Source organism: Oenanthe melanoleuca, chromosome 18 (assembly GCF_029582105.1).
Source record: "Oenanthe melanoleuca isolate GR-GAL-2019-014 chromosome 18, OMel1.0, whole genome shotgun sequence".
NCBI lineage: Eukaryota > Metazoa > Chordata > Aves > Passeriformes > Muscicapidae > Oenanthe > Oenanthe melanoleuca.
Window position 1 is genome coordinate 3,146,885 of NC_079351.1, and position 20,628 is coordinate 3,167,512.

At 42.0% G+C, this 20,628-nt stretch overlaps 1 protein-coding gene across 4 annotated transcripts in view; it reads right to left on the minus strand.

Annotated features, from left to right (window-relative positions):
* Positions 1-6,203: 6,203 nt before the first annotated feature.
* Positions 6,204-20,628, minus strand: part of HELZ (helicase with zinc finger) — an 85,951-nt gene continuing 71,526 nt past the window's right edge. For all 4 annotated transcript variants that reach the window (XM_056505726.1, XM_056505725.1, XM_056505724.1 and 1 more), the window contains 7 exons: positions 18,692-18,899; positions 18,049-18,125; positions 17,278-17,854; positions 16,654-16,894; positions 14,978-15,491; positions 11,940-12,192; positions 6,204-8,806 (listed from right to left, as the gene is read on the minus strand). In XM_056505726.1, coding sequence (XP_056361701.1) covers positions 8,475-8,806; positions 11,940-12,192; positions 14,978-15,491; positions 16,654-16,894; positions 17,278-17,854; positions 18,049-18,125; positions 18,692-18,899 — 2,202 coding nt within the window. In that variant the 3' untranslated portion in view covers positions 6,204-8,474. The remainder of the gene's footprint in view (positions 8,807-11,939; positions 12,193-14,977; positions 15,492-16,653; positions 16,895-17,277; positions 17,855-18,048; positions 18,126-18,691; positions 18,900-20,628) is intronic.

A 20,628-nucleotide genomic window follows, 5' to 3' on the forward strand; every position in this document is an offset into this window, starting at 1 on the left:
GCATGACTTTCTGGGAAATTATTTGATGGATGAATCACTTGGCCCATCAGATTCTGCCAGGTCCACGATGGCAGAGCAGAGCTGGGTGGTTTGCTGCACAGAGCTCTCACTTGTTGGTGAGTGGGCTTTGTGAGAGTACCCTGCTCTGCTCACTGCACGTGTACACAGAGCTGCAGCTCAGGAAAAACCCTCCAAAGAGCTGCTGAGAGGGGAAGGATCCTGCCTGGAAGAGCTGGGAGAGGCAGCCCTGAGAACACCCTGGTGCTGCCTCGCTGCTGCTGCTGCTGCAGGATCAGAGCTGGGGGATGCTGCAGGCACTGCTTTGCTGCTGACAGCCTGCAGGGCTCTGCCACAGCTGCCTGAAGCATTTTGGAAGCACCTTGGGGTCCCCCAATCCAACCATGAGCAGCACTGGGGTCCCCCAGCCCCACATGCTCACCCAGCCCCTCCAGCCAAGCCCTTTTCACCCTCACAGTCCCCCAGCAGCAAGAGGTGGGGTATTTCTTCTTTTTTTCTCTTTCTTTTTGTAGTTCAATCTTCAGAATCTGTTCAGCATTTTCCCCCCAAGCAGGAAAAAGTACATGGCTCACAGTGTACTCTTCTCACACAGTAATTTAAAAATCAGGAGAAAGGGGAACTGAAGTGCTCTTCCCTCTGTGTTTAGCTGCCCATAATCCTAAAGAAACCCAGAATTCCTAACAGAAAAATCTCTGGTCAATTTGAAGAGTCTGAAATCACGGCATATTCAAACATTTGGAGAAATTCCCCAGCAGTGGGGCTGCCCCATTCTAGGGGTGGGCTCAGCCCCAGCAGCCCCAGCCAGACTCAGGCTCATCTCCATTTTCCCCATCAGCAGAGTGGCAGCAAGAACAGAAGCCTTTTGTGAAGTTGCATTAATGTTTTCCAAGCTCTTTGAAGTTGAAAAGCACTACAAATAACACATATATTATAAAGTTTTGGGATACAGCACTCATTGGTGCTCAGATCTGAGTGTGAGCTGAGGAGCTCTGCCTGTCTCTCATCATGAGACAACTGCAAGGCTTCACGTTGCCACAGAACCACTCTGAAATGCTAAATGGTTTTGAAATCTTATTTTTGGGTACAGAGCTGACTTCCTGAATTTGCATTTTCATTGTTCAGGAAAATAGAGGCTAGTTTCTAGAGAGAACCTTGACATGCAATAAGAGAAAGGAAAGCAGTCAGTGACTGCTGGGGTGGCTGACCCGGGCTGGGACATCCAAACCTACACAGCAAAGATTAATCCAAGTAGAGCAGCTGGCAGGAACAAGTGTTCCCAGCTCAGCCATCACCATCATCATCATCATCATCATCATCACCACCTCAGACATGCCATGGGTTGAGATAAGCAAGGTTTGGGGTCTGAGTTCATCACCCCACACAGAGCAGAGGCACGTCCTGTGTCCCTGGGAACCCCTTCACCCATCCCCACCTTCCCTGAAGTGCCATCCCTCTCTTTCAATACCTCCACTGGGAGAAAGTAATTTCTAGGTGGGTTCTTATCCTGATGGGCCAACCTTTTGCCCAGCCAAGATGCTGCTCAGTCCCCTTCTTGATATTCAAGAGCAAGATGTGCACATTTCAGATTAACACACCCTGGAAGGTCTCACCCATCTCCTGCACACTCCTGATCCACTTCATCCAAGCCCCAGTGAGGGCAGTGGAAAGATTCCTGGTAAGTGCTGGCCTTTGGCCTGGATCCAAGGTTTTACAGCCTCTCTGGGATCACTTTACTCACAAGGCAGAGAAAACAAACAGCTCATGGCATCGAGATCCTACACCCACAGCCAGAGCTCAGGCAGCTCAGCCAGATACCTCCTAAAGCCCTTAAGACTCACTGAGTTTTATTCTCTTTCTGCTCCAGGCTGAGGCTTTGTGATCATTCCCTGCTCTGTATGGTCCCTGTCAGACTGAGAAGCACGTGGATAGCTTCATTTTCTTCTTCCAGATATTAAGAACTGCTGAAGAGGGACCCAACCATTAAATGGGTCATTGGTATTCATGGTGGGAAGGGCTCTGCTCCTGCAGCAGGTTTGTTCTGCCACAGAGCTGATAATGTGTTTTAAGAGAGTTAATAAAAGTAATTGGCCTTCATAAAGGAAAAGGAATATAATGTTGGAGGGGGGAGCTGTAACCAGTTTCAGTTTTCACTCTCTCAGCTGAGCAAACAGCAGGGAAGGGCCACCAGAACCTCAAGAATGTACCATGAAAATGTGAAGGAAATGTCCCCAGCAGCAGGGACTCACCAGAGCCAAAAAGGGATGGAAACCTGGCTGCCACACAGCCAACAGGAGCACTGCTGGGTTTGGGACACAGCCAGAGAACCAGAGAGAGGGAGAGGCCAATCACAGAACAAGGAACCAGCCCCCATGAAATCCAGCTGTGGTCCAGCCACTACCAGACCTTCAGTCAGGGTCCCTTGTGCATTTGCCACTCCCTAATCCACCACCAGTGCCTGCCCCTCCTCAGCCACCCAGGGCACTGCCCAAGCCACAGTGCTGAGATTTGGGCAGCTCCAGTCTGCCAAAGCCCAAGTGTTAAATCACAGTCAACGCAACAGAAGATGGGAAGGTTTTTGTTTATGTAAGATTTGCTGTGAGGCGTGGAGAGAATCTGCTTCCCTTGTTTTTAAATGCTGTGCTGTGTGAATTTAATGTGCAGAAAAGGTGTCAGACAAGCAACCCTGAAGAAGAAAAGTGCCTGTTTAGCAGGGAGCTGAGCTCTTGAACACCCTTCATCTGCAGCAAGGCTCTGCAGGCACAGCCCAGCACTGCGGGTGGGGGAGAGGGCTCAGCACTCCAGGCAGCACAGAGGGGGGCATGAGAGAGGATTTCACCCAGAAATCCTGGCACACACCCCTGTTTCTCCAAACCTGGGAAGAGCCAGCACGTGCAGGATGCTCAGGTGCTTGATCACCCTGACACAGTTTACATGGACACAGGTATTTACTAATTTACTTTGTTTTTTCAGTGATCTCTTTCCACTCTGTGACTTCCTTGTGGCCATCACCTATTTCTCCTCACTCTGACAGGAGTGGAAATGATTTTCAGGAAGTCCCAAGGATCTGGGAATTTTCCCCCCTACAAAGAGATCCCTGGCCCTGCTGCAGAGGGACACTTTCTCACCTGGGCCTGACAGCTCTTGAGGAACACTCCTGATACAGCAGTCAGGAGGTTTCAGAACTGCTAGCTCTGGGGAGGGCCCTGGGGATTCACATGGAGTCCCTGGGCTCTATCCAGAGCTCCAGCTGGGCAGTCACATGCCAGGAACCTGAGCACAGAAACTGTTAGAGAATAAACTTCAGCCTAAACTTCATTTAAAATGAGCTTCCACTGCCCACAGTGGGACAGTGCCCCTTGGAACACTGCATTACTTTAGAACTTAGCTACAGGAGTATTAGGCTGCTCTGTACCATAAAACACACACAGCAGTGGGACCTGCTCTAAAAGCATCCATTCCAATTATTTTCCCTTTCCACTGTCACCAAGGGACAAGAAAAGAGCGTCACAACTTTGTTTTGACTGAAGCAGAGGATGAGATTGTCATTGCTTTGTCACACTTGATCGATGCTCGGGCTCCACTGAAGCTATTGAACATAAATTCCAAGGCATGCAGATGTCACACATGCCCACTCTGCAGCAGACACTGAGCTGCTTTGCTGCTCTCTTCAAAGAAATGCAGAGAAGGGTACAAACTCAGATTTCTGGACTATTTTCTATGTAACAGAACCAGCAGCACAATTCTGTTTGGCAAGGCTGCACCCCAGGCTCTGGCTCAGTTCATTCCCAGTATCACCAGTCTCACTGGGAGCACCTCAATGGTTTTACAGCTGGTCTTGTTGAGGTATTTACCCTCCAGCAGGAAGCCAAGTCTTCTGGAAAAGGGACTGACAACATCTTTTAACCAGTCTTGGATAATTCATATCACTGAGCCTTCTGTAATTTGTCAGAAGCATCTATTAATCCTTAATGAGGTAAAAACTCCTCAACATTTCTCAGCTAAAGTTGCCAAAAATCCCCCACACCGAACTGACATTTCCATTGCTGCTGCTGCAAATCCTTTTACTTCTCTTGAATGGAAGAAAAAAAACAAATTCAGAAGGATTCAGCCCTTGCTCCCTGACATAGCCAGCAAAAAGAGACTGGCTCAAGTATTGCTACACCAACAGAAATAGCCCATATTTCATGTCAAGGAATACGATGTGCAAATTTTCATAGGCACCATAGATCATCACCATCTGTCTTGACAAGTTAATTGTCTGCAGTTTTTCTAGGAAAACTAGAACCTTTAAAAACTAACAAAACAAATGAGTTGAAGGATGATATGGGCAGAGCATGAAGCATCGTGGGCTCACTGCCCTGGAAATGTGCAGGTTCTGATATGCCTGAGCTCAGTCTAAAAAGAAAATTTGGAGTGGTCAAACACTGCTCTTGGTGCTACTTATAGCACTGAAGTACTACATACATAGCAAAAGAATTGCTTATAGAGCACGATCTCTGCAAAAAACCAGCTGAACTTGACAAATCTGGGAACAAAACATTAATTAATCAAAGTAGGGAATGGCACTCACAGGGTTCGCAGCCAGTGGCAGGACTCACATCCTGCAAAGGGCCAGCAACACCACAGCCCACACAATTAAAAATCCAGGACAAACTGGATTAGATGACAACCTCCAGGAAAAAATATGCATTCAGGGGCCTTGGTTCTAACCTGCCAGCTTTATGCAAAACAGCAATTTATGAACTGTGGAAACACTGAAAGCTGCCCTGTGAGCACAAAGGGGGATGGAGGAGAATTGTCCCTACACCCACTCTGAGGAGCCTGGCACTGCTGGGACCCCTGAGACAGCCTAAAGCCATCCTGGGGACACCCAGTGCACTGCAGGGTGCTCCAGAGGACACCAGCAGTTGGAACACTGATAGAGACAGGGACATGCCACAAATCCTCTGCCCGAGCCTGCCAGGCACAAAGGACCAGGGCCAGGAGCAATCCAGGCTGGGGACAAGCACAGCCACGTCCCACAGCACAGCCCAGACAGGCCAGGACACCAGGGGCAGGTCCTGCAGCAGCAGGAGGGGTGAGTGGAACCTCAGAACCCAGCTCCAGGCCAGGCTGAGCTCGTGGCAGAGCAGATTCACCTGCTCCTGACCCAGGATGGCCAAGTGGAGAGCTCACAGCTTGGTAAGAATTCAGTCCTCAACTACAGACAGAAAAACGTGCCAGCTGCATTCACTAAGTGGCTTTTTAAAGGGTGGAGGTTCTAATTGAATTGTAAAATTTTTTTTTTTTCTTAGAATCCAAATAATTTATTTTTTTTAAATCTTTCCCTTCATTCTTCATTAGTTCTTATCACACACTGACAACCTCCCATGAGGCATCCAGATCCTTCTCATCAAAAACTGGAATTAAAGACAATAAAATCAGAAATTATTCCTGATATCAAATACAAGCTTATTAAATTTAGAACTGTCATTTAAATTTTCCACAGACAACAGTGGGGAGTTTATTCCTGGACAAGGAGCATGGGATTTGGCACTAACTGAAGCATAAAAAGAGTCAAGGAGCCAAATAACCAGTTGGTGCATATGCCCCAGCCTCCAATCATTTCCCCCAAACTGAGATAATTTACACAAATTCAATTCTGAATTTTCCCTGTAATTGCAACAGGTCCATATTTACAGTGCAGCCTGAACAGTGCCCACTGGAGCCATCTGTAAGGCTTAATTTCATTTTAATAAGAGTTTGATTGAAGCCTTAAGAAAGTTGAAAATACAGTTTTGGGGTTTTCTAAACATGCGTTCAATAAAAATTGGATAATTTCCTCCAAAGATCTCACTCAGGGCTGTACATGTGATACACAATGGCCAGACAAGATATTTCAAAAAAATACAATCTTTTGGGAAAAAAAATAACTCCAAGAAATTCAAATGATTCATGCCAAAGCTGTTAAGCCAGATCATCTCTTATCATACCATCCTCAAATTCCTGGGTGAGAGCACTTATGAAAATTTAGCACCAAAACCAGCTGGGGCTTTCATAGAAAGTTAAAGAACTGAAATTCTAAGTCAGAGACAAAATGGGATTTTATCTGTAGTATTTTCAGTGTGGATAAAACACCAGTGTAATGCAGAATGAAATGTGGTGAAATGCAACCATCTCCCCCTTAACTGATGGACAGATAGCAGTAAATTAACAAGTGATGTTTATTAGTTTAATATTCAATATTAAATGGTGAACAGAATCAAAAGGCTGCTCCATAGAACTGAGTGACTTTGAAACCCTGAAATTACAAAATGCTGACTCAGGGACATGAAGTGCTTTGGATCCCATCTCTGCTCTGCCAGTCCTGCTCCTCCCTCACTGGATCCCCACCTCAGCTCTGCCAGTGAATTCCTGCAGCCAGCAGCTTGGCAAAAACCCATTTAACAGCAGCTTTGCTTGATCCAAGGTTGCAGAATTTGGCCTCTCCTTGTTTTTGGGTTCTGTGCCCTAAGCTGAAGTGCTGAGCAGTACTTGGCAGGGGCTGTCCCCTCCCCAGCATTGTTTGTTTGGTATAACATTAGGAAATAAATTAAGGAGTTACATGAGCTTTGCTTTACAGCAAAAAGAAGGAAGAAGGTATTCAGATAAGTTTCTGAATCATAACCCAGCAAAGATTTATAATAAAAAATTCATATGCAAATCTCTGCAGTATACTGAGTTAAAATCAACCCGTTACACAATGACCGTTGTCTTAACACATGAAGTCAAATGCAAAAAAAAAATGAACCTAATTGATTGTAACTCGAGCAAAAATCTGATTGAACAGAGCAGTCACTGCTCCCCAGTAAGGTGTCCCATGGACAGCTGTAAAAATCTGAAATTGCCCCCTCACAGCTCTAAAATTTCAATTTTCACAGGTAATAGTGGAGGAATTCTGAACTACACCCAGCTCATCCCTGTAAACCAGTTCCCAGATTTAAAGTTAATTCAAGTGTAAAAGGAGGATTAAGGAGAAATAAAGGAGAAACTCTACAACCCCCCTCTGGAGCTCCCCAGCCACAAAGCAGGGACAGTGTGCAAAACCAGAAATCTTTATCCACAAAGTTTTTATCTTCTGAATTTTCATTCACATTTGTTTCTTTAATTTTTTTTTTTTTTTTAATATCCCATAATTAATTTTTCAGACTGGATTCCTTAAGGGCCAGGTTCATGGAGATAAATAACCTGGTAACAACTCTGATCCCGAGAAGATTTAGATTAATTTGGATACAGCTTTGACAAACATTAAATCTCTTCTTTAATGATGTTCCTCAAACAAAACAGTTAGCAAAATATCTGAATTTCCTTGTATAATGTCACATTTTAATGTAAACATCAAATAATGTACCAAAAGTTTTACCGGAAAAAAAAAAAAAAAAATTAAAGCGGCACAATTCTTTATACCACTGGAGAAGAGGGGAGGAAAAAGCCAGATTACAAACATTTACACATGCATAGTGGAAAAAAAATTAAACAAACAAACAAAAAAGTATTTTACTAAATTCACGCATTTTTTTAAAATAGTTATTAAATCTACTAAGCACCAACATACCTAAAAATTTATTTTCAGCTTCATGATTCATTTAAAAAACCTATCAAATTAACTTTTCAAACAAGCTTATATTATTAGCTTGTCCAAAAATAAAATGTAGAGTTTTTTTGGGTTTTTTGTTAATTTTTTTCTTCTTTTTTCGATTTTTTTATTATTTTTTAAAGTATACCAATACTTTTATCTGAATGTTTCCAAACAATGGCATAGGTGTCTGCAAAGAATGCCTTTACTTTACCCTACAGTGGATGGAAAATACAATACCACATCATACAGAATCTAAAACTATAAAAGTCTGAGAATGCAGCATCCCTTCACAAAAAAGCTGATAAAACTGAAATTATTTAGAAGATGCTGCACCTTTATTTAAAAAAAAAAAAAAAATTAAATGAATTTAAGCAGAAATAACATACATTTTTACATTAACTGGCCATTTCTGGTACAGAAACCCAGCATAGTATGCTAATGTTATTGAATAAATGTAAATGCTACTTACAATCTTCTTAAATACAATTTAGACAAACTTTTTTTTCCTTTTTTTTCTTTTTCCTTTTTTTTTTTTTCCTTTTTTTCAAGTTGTACAGGTAATCTCTCAGCTGCTAGTTTAATGCAACATATCATTAACATTACACAAATTAAAAAATAACACGTGTGTGTCTTCCTACAGAAAAGCTTCCAAAAACCCGACCCACATCAAAAAATGCAAAACAATGGAATATAATTAAAAAAAAAAAATTAGTTGCAAGTCTAGCAGCAAAGCAATTAAGTGAGGATATATTTACCAATATAAACAAAGGGAATATTTGCAACTACAGGTGAAGCCCCAACTATCTTAGATCTACCGACACAAATAAAAATTAAATTCTCTCTAAAAAAAATAATCTGATTATTTAAAATAGGAGTAAAAGCCATTGCTACCTGATGAACTACCTAGGCTAAGTTCCTGAAACAAGGACAGGGGGTCGCTGTTCTTTTTTGTCTGCTCAGGAGGAGGTTTGGGCTTGGGGGGAGCCCGCAGAGCGCTGGCGTAGGACATGACGGGTTTGGTGCCGCCCGCGGGCTGGGGACTGCTGCTGTTGGACTCCACCAGCTGCTTGTTGGGCATCAGAGGGGGGAACTGGCCCAGATGCTGGAGCACGTTGTAGTTGAAGGAGTTGGAGAGCTGGATGTTCTCAGCCTTCAGGTGTTCCTCCGGGGGCTTGGCAGCCTTCGGTGGAGCTGCGAAGGAGAAAGCAGAGTTGGAGCAAACGAAGGGCTCTGACTCAGCCAATCCACCTGCAGCAAGCCCAAAGCCAGAGCTGCCACCACCCCTCTGTAACCTCCTCCCACAGCACCCATCTGCTGTGTTTAGTCACTCTGAAAACCAAGTTCACAGAATGACACAATCCCAGGATGGGAAGGGATCTTAAAGCTCATCCTGCTCCATCCGTGGCAGAGACACCTTCCACCAGACCAGCTTGCTCCAACCCCATCCAACCCGGCCTTGAAGTGATCTAACCCCATTCCCCACTCCTGGGTCATGCAGCAGCAGCACGAGACAGACATTACCCACCACATGCTCCCTGTGTTTGCACCCTGCAGCTGAAACCCCAAACCTGCAATTCTGCACAGCAGATTCTCCATGTGCACTGAAGGGAAGCTGCTTCCGAATGGGATCTACTCTAATTTAAGCACTTTATCCACTGAGACAGCATAAAGGGTATTTCATTCTTCTTGCTTTACAGCTTAATAGGCTAAAATTAAAATTTACAGCACCATATATAATTCATTCTCCAACAGCAATTCAGAGTCCTGAATGCCAACCAACTAATTATTGGTATTTCAGGCTGAATGCATTCCTGCTAATTGATATGTTCTTGCTCCACATTTAACAACTCCTGTAACTATCAGAAAAAATGGTGCTTTAAACCATAGGTATAAAACTGCTTTCAAATGAATTTCCTGAATCCTAATGAGGTCCCTTACTTTTGTCTGAAGAATTCTGCTCTCTTGCACAGCTAGAGAGACACTAACTGAAACACAGCTCCATGTTCTATCTGCAGTAGTCCAGGAACTGGGCAACAGATATATTTTGTAATTACTTCAGTCTTTGATCATATAATGTTATTTTTAAAGTGTGTGTACAAAAATGTACCACCAAATGAGTGCAAAAGCAGAAAAACACAAAGTAAAGTTTCTCACTGGAAGGGTCACACACAGGCGTCTGCTTTTTATAGAGCACTCAAAAAAAAAAAAACAAAAAAAAAAAAACAACAGAAAAAAAAAAAAAACAAACCCAAAACCAACCCATAGAAGAATGGATATGGAAAGAACACAAGCCAAGCAATTTTGCTAGAGTTGCTATGATTCAACAAAAAACAAACATCCCAGAACATGAGCAAAAAACCTCCCAAAATAACCACAGCACTCAAGAGAAGACAAGTAATGACAAGCAGGGCCAGAGGTGAAAGCTGTGTGTGGTAGAGGTGCCTAACAGAAGGAAAAATATGAAACACACATCTTGAATAAGAACTTAAATCATTTTCTTTCCATCAACAGAAAAAGCAATGCATATCAAACCCTCAAACTGCAATTCTGGGAAGTGCCTGCATGGAACAACCCTGAGCAATTGACAGCAGCTCTCCTGTGTTCCACAAATCCCTCCCAACACTGTCCAACCCAACACTGGTGCCACTGATGTGCAGGAGGGATCAGCCCTGGAACAGTCTGCAGTCAGGGTCACTCCCTCCCAAGCAGCAAAGGCAGGCTCAGGACTTACACAGCATCACATTCTCATGGGTTTTATTTCATGGATAAAAACCAACAGTAACGAGAACAGTGCAGTGACTGGCCATTAACCCTTAGCTCCATAAAACACATTTGGGCTGTAAATATGATCACAGGCAGTGAGCTGTAAATGTGGAAAGCCACAGCAGCCATAAAATGGAGATGTGTTTGCATGAACCATTAGGTACAGGGCTCTGTTTCTTACACATTTATTGACAAAACAGAAACCATGCTTAATTACAATAAAAAATATTTCATTGCAAATGCAGTTACCAGTGAGAATTTTACATTTTCACTTAGAATTTAGTATTTGACAGCAAATGTGTGTATATGGTACTTTTTACATACACATCTGTCCTCTGAGGACTTTATTCACAAACAGGTTCTCAAGCTTTTCATTAAATCAAAGAAATGTGGGACTGGCTGATCCCAACAAAAATGTGCCAGAGTTTCTGAGACAGTTCCTCCTCTTAGATAACCAAAGAGTTTGGAGAGCAACTCAGTGTGAGCAATTCAGTGATGAATGCCACATAATACTGTGCATTCAGCTCCTTGATTTCCAGTAAAAATAGAAAGAGATTGAAGGAGGTGCCCTGAGCTTGAAGCTTTGAACTTAGCATGAAAGATGCTGCCATAAATATGGGTTTGCAAAATAACACTTTCACATTTTGGAAATTAAAAGGCACATTAGAAATTTAATTCTTGAGTGCTGTTGCTGGCTGATATAAAGAGCTTTTCTCATTCATTCTACACTGCATGTTCCTACTTCAGAATTACTATGAAATTACAAGATGTTTTATGTTTATAAAGTTTGGTGAAAAGCAATTAAATATTTTAAGGCCAATAAAACCAGCTTATAAATATTTTTTTTCACATTATTAAGTGGTTTTAATATCCACAGTGGAATACTGTTTGCATTTTTTATTAATTTTGTTTTTAAATTACCACTGGAGATTCTTAAAGTAAAATCACAGGAAAGAAATTGTACTATCATGGTAATTTTGTTTTTCATAAACACAAGAAATAAGGAAAACAGAAAAATAGTTGCACTGCTTCAGCTCTCTCCTTGCAGCTTTTTTTTCATCTCTGAAAAGTTAATTTAGTTTCTGTCTGCTCAATCAATCAGCACTGCTGCTACCACCAGGGAAGCCACATTCCACTGAGATTCTTCCACGGTGAGAGAGAATTTAAACTCGTCACTCCTTTGATGAAGTACCAGAATTTACTAGAGAAATGCTGAGAGCACTAATTCAGTTTATGTGTTGCTCCCTCAGACTGTAATACCAACACAAAATACCACTGATTCTGGAAACAAATAATCTGTCTTGCAAATAAATCCCACCAGTCACCTCAGCTCCCTCCAGCACAAATTCAGCTGCACTTGAAGCCACAGTAAGAGACTTCCTGGGCTTAGTGGAGCTTTAGGAGAGGACTAAGAAGCAGCACTGCTTTTTCAGCTGAAGAGCAGGATGTTAACAAGAAATGGGATTATTCCAAGCAAGCCTGTAACAACTGAAACAACAAATACTTAAAAAATCTTGGCTGAAACTGGTTTAGGGAAAGCAACAGCTGCAGCTGTACCCACCTAGCAGCTCCCGGGGTGGAACAGCTCTGCTGGCTCCATTGCATGGAATGTTTGGGTAGGGGGCAGAGGAGGAGGAGTTCACCCACAGCTCAGGGGAGGAGTAGTTGAATGATGACTGGTTACTGTGGTCCTGAAGCTCTTTACACTGACCAAGACTGTCTTGAGGAGTGCTTAATTCTTCAGAACAAGCCTGGACTGAACTAGAGGAAATTCTTCTTTGGTACAACGGCCTGCCTGGTCCTCTTGGTTCATACTATGAATAAAAAAAAAAAAACAAAAACAAATCATAAAATAGCCTTTTGCTCTTTTGATTCAACTGCAAGAATCAAATACCATTTTCCCATTCAATATTTTCCCTGAAATGTCTTACCAAAAAACCCCCCAGTTCTTAGCATTTACAAAAAAGCCCGAATACATTTCAAGTTATATGTTGCATACTGCAGTATTTTGATCATACAAAATAGAGAATTTTAAAGGAAGTACAAGGAACATCAACTGAGATTTCTTAATTCTTATCAACCTTTACATCTCACACTGCACACTCCTCCGTGGGCGTTGGATCACACGGTGAGGAGGAAGACATCCAGCATCTACAGACGAAGCAAAGGAAGCACAGAAACACACAAGAGCAAGAAAAAAATATTCTTACAATGCAGCCAGGAAAAAAATGGCTTTTCCTTTTCCAAAGGATAAATTAGTGACTTGTACACCAGGATCTGGGTAAGCAGGATTTTGTAAATACAAAATAAATGCTCTGGAGAAGTGAGTGCTCTTGGGAGAAATAACGCAGAGAATTTTATCTGAAAGCACAGAAATTATTTGCTTCCATAAACCCTGTAGATCATGTAGATGAAAACGGCAGGAGCTCCATCAATTAACCTGTGGGCTTCAAGAGTTCAGATTCAAGGGCCCTCTAAGCTTTCTCAAGATTCAAAGCAAGCCTGTCGTATTACAGTTTATTTTTAATAGTAAATACAGTATTTACTCCCATCTGCACTGACTAACAAGCAGCAATAACAGAAAATTCATACAGGTAAACCTAGTCTTGGTAAAGGGGAAAAAAACCCAACCTAACGAAATGTCACAAAAAATTAGCTAAACAAACATCAAATAACTTGCTTGTAGAGTCCAACTACTGTTATTATATCATTTACACAAAATAGAGGAAAAAGTGCATGAAAGGAAATTGTTTATCTTATTTCAGTTGCCACAATCAAGGGATCAACATTTGGATATCCGATAATCCACTGCCCTAAGGAAATTCTTCAACAACAAAAACAAACAAACAAATTTCACAAATTACTACCCAAATCAACCCAGAAAGTATACATTCATTGAGTTTAAAAGGGCTATTTTGGTAAGCAATCAGGAATTTATCAAAGTTCTGGACACTTGCAAGGACAGAACCAGACAGAATAACTCCAGTATTCCCTTTGATGTGCAGTTCAGATCTGGTTTGACTAAACACATGCAAAAGCTTTCAAGTATCAAGTCAATTAACAGCTTTATAAATAGTGATTGAGCAAACAGTTTAGTAAGGATACTAAAAGTCAAGAAATCTGCCCTGACAAGTGCCTTGTCTGAGGGATGTCTGTTAAAAATACACCTAAAACCCCATTTTGATTTCTTTGTGCATTCAGTCCTACCACCTACCAGCTGGGGCAGCAGTTTTGAAAAGTTTATAAGCAAGTCTCTGTCTTTTTTGCATTTGGCATTTCTGTCACATATTTTGAAAGGTAGGAAAAAATAAGAACTAAACCGAATTTGCACTAATTACATAAAGGCTCACTCTATTTGTCTTCAGATAGCAGGAGCTGTCACAAGCTTTATAGGAATATTTATTGGTTTATTACTGCTGAAAAGCCATTGTTCCTACGTCCTGCTGTACTGACAGCATTAACTGTTGTCACAAAGTATTAGATTTTATACAGGGTGGTATGACTTAATGGACTGAGACATCAAATTTCTAAATGTCTATAAACCCAAACCTCGCTACAGCTCTGCTGGGCCTGAGGACTCCATTAACCTCTCTGGATCTGTGTAAGACAGAAATTTGTAAAATGCACTGGAATTCGATTTTAGTTATTTTTCCCAGGCTCATAAACTAAATATTTTCTGTTTTCAGAAGTTGAAAGACAAATTAAATATGTATTGTGTGAGACAGCGATGAGCAAGGCTCCCTCCCCAGCTCCTGTAAAAACCTTAACAAAAATTCATCATAGAACAAGCCACTTATGTACAAATATTGGATTACATGCAGTCAGTGAGAATATTAATTCTCACATTCCTGGAATGCAACCTGGCTTCAGGATACTCCATGTTTGCACATCATACACTCCTTAGCACCCCAGATTCCAACAGGGATTAAAACCTCCTGCTCAAAACATGATCTGTCCTGGCTGTGCGTGCTGGCACAGTCTGCATCTCACAGCACAGCCCTTTAGAGCCCAAGGACAGGAGAAGATGGAGAGGGACAGAGCCAGCTGTGTGTGGCAGGGTGTGTGCTGGAGCAGCCTCAGGGAGCACAGCTGGATATCTCTGATTTCCAACACACAGCCCCCAAAATACATAGGATGGCTTTTTATTGAATTAATGAAGGCAGGGTGGGATTATGAAATCAGGTTTTGGAACAAGTACAGCTCTGGTCTCCTATGAGAAGTAACTCAAGCACACTCACAGCTTAACACTGAACAACTGGTTGGCTCAATCCAGCTGACTGTCCAGAGCTTCCACCTGGGCTGTGCCTGATTTTCACTGCAGATAAATGACATGCAGATCCAGAGCAAGGACTGCACCAAAACTCAGAGTAACATCCAAAAGCCAAGGCTTTCTATTTAGCAGAGAAAATGTTACACCTGCAGCGACAGGAACCACAGATCAGCTCAGGGTGAACTGCAGAGACACAGAGAACAATTCCACCTCACAGAAACTCCCACTGTGAGCTTCTAATGCGTGAGGTGCTTTGCACTGATGACCACTTCACAACATAATTTGATATGAAAACGACAGGACAAGTGCAGAGCAGACAGAACACCCACCTCTTCTAGGCTGTGGAGCGAAGAGGCAGAAACTGCTCGAGATGCGAGTGGATGAAATGGCTCCTGACCGACTGCGTGCTGATGATTCTGGATTTGTATAAAAGGGCTTTGCTGCGACCTGTGGGGCAGTGGAGGTATTCCATAGTGAAAGCCCTGCCCCAGGAGGTGATTCTGCTGCAGGTTAGCGTAAGTCCAGGACCCATCAGGTTGCAGGTATTTCAAGGGAGACGGGGTTATGTGTTCGGATGGCATTGAGAAAGGGGGGTTGTACATTTGGGGTAAATGCTGCTGAAATGCTGGGTTAGTGGGCAGTTCAATGTCTCTGCTGTTCTCAGTGAAGTTGGGGAAGTGGGCGCCGTGGTTGGAGTTGCAGGAAGGAGAAGGGAGTGCTGGTGGGCTCCGGGGCTGGACCTGTCTGTACTGCAGCAGCCTGGACTGGGGGGGCGGCATTTCGGCCACATCGCGGCTCTCGCTCGGGTCGCGGTGCGACAGCTCCCGCAGCAAGTCCTGGAACCTGCACAGACACAAGACATGCAGCAAGGAAAGAGAAAGAAAGAAAGAAAAAAAAAGTTTTGCTGAAATCCCGCTCTTTTTGAGGTGCAGAAAACTCAGAGAACAAAACGCTGAATTTAAATAGTCTCATCTTTGCACTTACTGACCCTAACTTCAAAGGATGTGACTAAGCAATCAGAAATTAGGCACAAGAGGATTAACTGGATGAAATACCCACCTGAATCATCTCAAAGTTTTAATAACTCTTGAGATTTCCTTTCCAGTCAGAAGAATCAATTTTTTGTTATCTCTTAAGAGACAACTAAAGGTAAGGATTTCCTGCTTTACTACACAAAGTAAAAAGTTCACATAGTTAAAGAAAATTTTAACCCCTTTCAAGGCAAAAGCCAGAACAATCAGGGACTCCCCTCACTTGCACAATATAGTTCTAAACTTTTTCAAAAGGTCAATTCAATTCAGCACTTCAAAGAGTCAGCTAGGAGGGCATTTAGATGCTTTACCATGTCTATAACAAACCAGATGGAAAAGAAAGCATAGTGGGAGATGACAGTAAACAGAGGCAATTTAAAAATCCAGCCTTTACAATACATATGATTAAAGTTGATGACCACTGGAACCATTTTTCTGTTGATGCTCAACAGCTTCCTTTCTTGGCCCCTAAAGCTCCATCTCAAATATAAGCTTTTTTTCTTTAAATCTGCTTTTAAAAGCAAAGGCTTTTTGAAAAGGAAGAAATTTAGGTTTCAATTGGGAGTAGTGTTTAGGAAGGGGCTGTTTTGTTTCTTTTCAAGCACACAAATCTCAGACTGCTACATCAAATTGAAGAATTTACAACTTAAATAGGCCTTAACTACACTCAGACACGTTTTTCATAAAAACACAAGGTTGTTATTCTCTATCCATTCCTTATTCCATAAATATAGCCCTGAAAAGCTCCATAAAAATATTTTTCCACTACAGCTTTACTACCCAATATACTAACAGAATAAAGCATAACACATAATAAAAGCATAGTTGTAAGTCAGCCTGCCAACTATTTTAACCTTCATAATAACAGCAGCAAAAAGCAATACCTTTAAGTGCCTTGCACTTGATCACAGTGTTACAGATAGATGCCCACTGCTCAATTTTACACAAGCTCTGATGACTCAGTAAACAAATACCTTGAATATGTTGCCTCTGTTTCATCTTCTGTATTACTGGCAAGTTTCCAGTTTGCCCTAACTTGCTGCTGTTGATGTAATCCAATTGGTTGCTGAGGAAGATGTGGTAGATGAGGATGGTGATGGTGTTGATATGGAATAGTGCCTTGACTGAGATAGGCATTATGTTCATTCCATTGCTGTAACCTGGCTTGTTGTTGCTGCCTTATTGTTTCCAAAGCTACATTTCCATGCATACGATCTATAAAAATAGTTTTAAAAAAAAATTTTATCTAATGCCCCTTTTTAAAGATCTTTATGTCAGAAAAAAAAAAAAAAAAAAAAAAAGATTATTTTTATACAGTTTATTCCAGGGTCTATTATACACTAACTGCATTGCAGTGCATAACCTGGTTATTTAAATCATATGGAAAATCATATAAACATGAATCTTCTAATAAAGTGCTGAATATTCAAACATGCCTCAAGCAGTAAATTATGCTCAATGACATTACTTATGGAAACTAACCCAACAATAACCCAATTCAGAGCAATATGCCTGAAAAAGGTAAATACCTCCTTCATTTTCACTTCAATGTAGTTATAATTGCACACTCTGAATTTAAATAAAGAAAAGTCACCTACCTAAAGTGTCCCCTAAGGGCATTCCTGATGGATTCTCTTCAATGAAGTTGTTCAAGTGGGTTGGCAGAACTGGGTTGTGCTGTGCAATAGGCCTCAAAGGATTATTGACTTCTTGTAACAGAGGTGGGGGGTGTTGTTCTGAAATCACAGCATCTACAGCAGGAGAATGTGGTCGGTGGGGAATGGGATTATTAAAAAAGGACTGGCTGGGGCCTGCCTGGAAAGCAGGGGAAAGCTGCGAAGGTGGTGGAGGCTGCTGATTCAAGTGATTATGCTGCTGAACTACCTGGCTCTGCTGGGGTGGCATTTGGTTGGGCTGTTCAGGCAAGTGATTTTGCTGTTGACTTAAGAGGTTTTGCTGCTGCTGCTGCTGCTGCAGAGGGTAGGGCTGCCTCGGGAGCTGGGACAGGTGCTGGAAGTGGCGGCTGGGAACTGCGAACTGGGAGTGGGGCGGGGTCAGGTGCAGGTTCAGCTGCCTGGGGTTGGGGTTGTCTTTGCGATGGAATTTAGCATTGGGGTAACCAGCACTGGAACGGGACTCTGGGCTTCTCTGCTGAGGGTTTGCTTCTAAATCAACCTACAAAGGGAGAGTAAAAAGTTCTGAGAATTTGCGTTTAAAAAAGTGAAATAAAAATATTTCGGTTTGACTAAATGAATGAATGAATAAGCATAATGAATAAACTCATTAGGAGAGAGTATGAAATAACAAACAAATAAAAATACTCAAATCCCAAACAAACCAAACCAGAAATCCAGACAAGAGAAACCCACCTGCTTGGATTCCAGAGGTTTCTTCTCAGGTGTTCGAATTTTACTGATTTCAGGTCCAGCAGTGTTTTCACTTTTACCTAAAAACATTTACAAAATTATTTCATTTCAATACAAAAATTACTATTTTGGGATTTTTTTTTCCCCCAGACACAGGAAAATTGACTTATTAGCATTGCATTTATAGCACCACAGACATTTAGTATTATCTTCCTAAATATCACTTTTCCTTTAATCTCCACATTTTGTTCATTAATCAGCACTAAGTAATCCTTCCAACTTAATTGCAAATAACATCAGCAGTACTGTGGAAGGGAAATGGAACAATAACACCCTCAACAGCCCTCCCCAGCTCCCATTCCTCCTGAATCTCACAACATCCGTTATTCTATCTGTAATGGCAAATCCCAGGTTATTATCCCAGTCTGTGGACGGCTCGATTAGGGAGGAAAGGGAAAAGGGAAAAGGGAAAAGGGAAAAGGGGAAAGGGAAAAGGGGAAAGGGAAAAGGGAAAAGGGAAAAGGGGAAAGGGAAAAGGGAAAGGGAAAAGGGAAAAGGGAAAAGGATGTCATTTCAACAAGCCCCTGTTTCAAGCACAAACTCCCCCCAGAGCAGAGCAGTTTGCAGGGCCATTCCAAGCACTGACCATTCCGAGTTTGCTCGTGCTGCTCCTTGTCCTGGTGTGGGAGCTGCTGCTGTCCTATGCTAACAGGGGAGTGGTGGCCCAGGCCATACGGGATCGGAGACCCTCGCCCATGTGCCTGTAACAGGTTCATGTTATATGCCATGGCTGCTTGGTGAGTAATGAGCCGAGGGTCGACTGCAAACCTACCCTGATACCCCGTCCATGGTACCTATGTGGTAAACAAAAATTAAAATAAAAATTAAAATAAAAAAAGAAAAGAGAGAGATGTGATCTGTTAAGGTACATTCAATTAAAGGCAGTGATAATGAGCATGCTGATTTTGGTCAGTGACAAGAGTTTTTCATGCACCAGCTGACCTGACACACACACAGCTACAGCTGGTCCTGGGAGGGGAGAGCTCTAAGGGCAGGCAAAACAAGGGGCACAGATTTTCCAGGAGAACCCTGGGCAAACATTTTTCTCTCAAAACCCATTCTAGTTTCAGCAGTTTTGCAGTTCAGAGAGAAAAGACTGATGGACAAATTGTAGTTTACTAAACTTCAGATTAATCTCTTCTCTAAAAATAGAAATGGGGGAAGTTCAAACAAGTACAAAGCCCTTTCTCCTGGTAGCTGTGAGATATTGGGCTGTGGCTCAGGGGAGGACAGAGAGAGAAGCCTCAAAGGTGAGGATCAAACCTTACAGCACCCAGTGCTGGGATTCAGGGCCACAGCAGGAGGGGCTATGCCCACCTCAGCACCCACAGGACACCCATGAAGCTCCCAGGACTATTGGTGGAACCCAGGGAGTGCCCATAGGTGAGCAGTGACAGGGAATGACACTCCAAAGTGTCTGTGCTACATGACACGTGTATTGCAGTCAAAGGAAAATCCACCTCCTGAAAGCAGGTAAAAAGTCAGGATTTTTTACAATGGCTTCAATTTTATTCCTAAAAGAAATGCTAAGGAAGACAGCTCTGTATCAAATGAATTCAAACTCGTCCTGTAGGAAATTTATTAAAAGAAGGGAAATATCTGAACAAGAAGAGAGTGCAGGGAAAGTCTTCCCAACACCCAGGCTGCCAAAGCATCCTTTAGTGATGGCATCAGACAACCTTCTCTAGCTTTTACTTTGGGTATGGAATCTGCATTAAACAAAGACATCATTTTATCTTCCATGAACATAAACACATTTTACTTCAGTCCCTCCTTGTTTCAAGAGTAAAAACTTTCATCCAATTATTTTTTTAAATTACTATTTGCCCTTGAAACATGCACTTTGAACTTCAGCTTTAGGCTACTATTGCATCTGTACAACCCCAAATGATCTCCAAGCTTCTTTTCAGAAGTAGAAGTCTCATTAGTACCTCAGTCTTCCCACTTAATTATTTAAAAATCCATCCTCAGGGAAGGTGAGTTCAAAACACTTGTTTTTAATACATTTCTTTTGATTGGAAACACATAAAAAATATATTAACCTTGGAACAATAAGACAGAGCTTTTAAATTACCTTGGTTTGATATTAATGTAATGTGAGCAAGCATGGCAAAGATACAGCTGCTGGCCTTCTCACTGCATTTAAATTTACCCATCAAATGCAGATTTCTAGTAAGCTTGGAAAAATGAAAATTCCTTGGCCTAGTAAAGAAAACCAATTTACAGCTGCCAACTGATCTAAGACACAAAACTGAAACTACAGCAAGTCCCCTACTCAGCATCCATAATCCAAATTACAACAGAGGACTCATAATTATTGAAAAAAACAAATTAGCTATATTCCAACATTTAGCATTAGAAATGGAAATAAACACATTTGCATGTGTGGGTTCTGTGGTTTGCCATGGTCTTCAGGAGTTGTGTACAACACAGTTACTCCACAAGCTTCTGCAGCCTTTGCTCTTTCCTTGCATTTTCCTCCTGGAATATGTTGACTGTGAAGGGTAAGAATAAAGGAGAGAT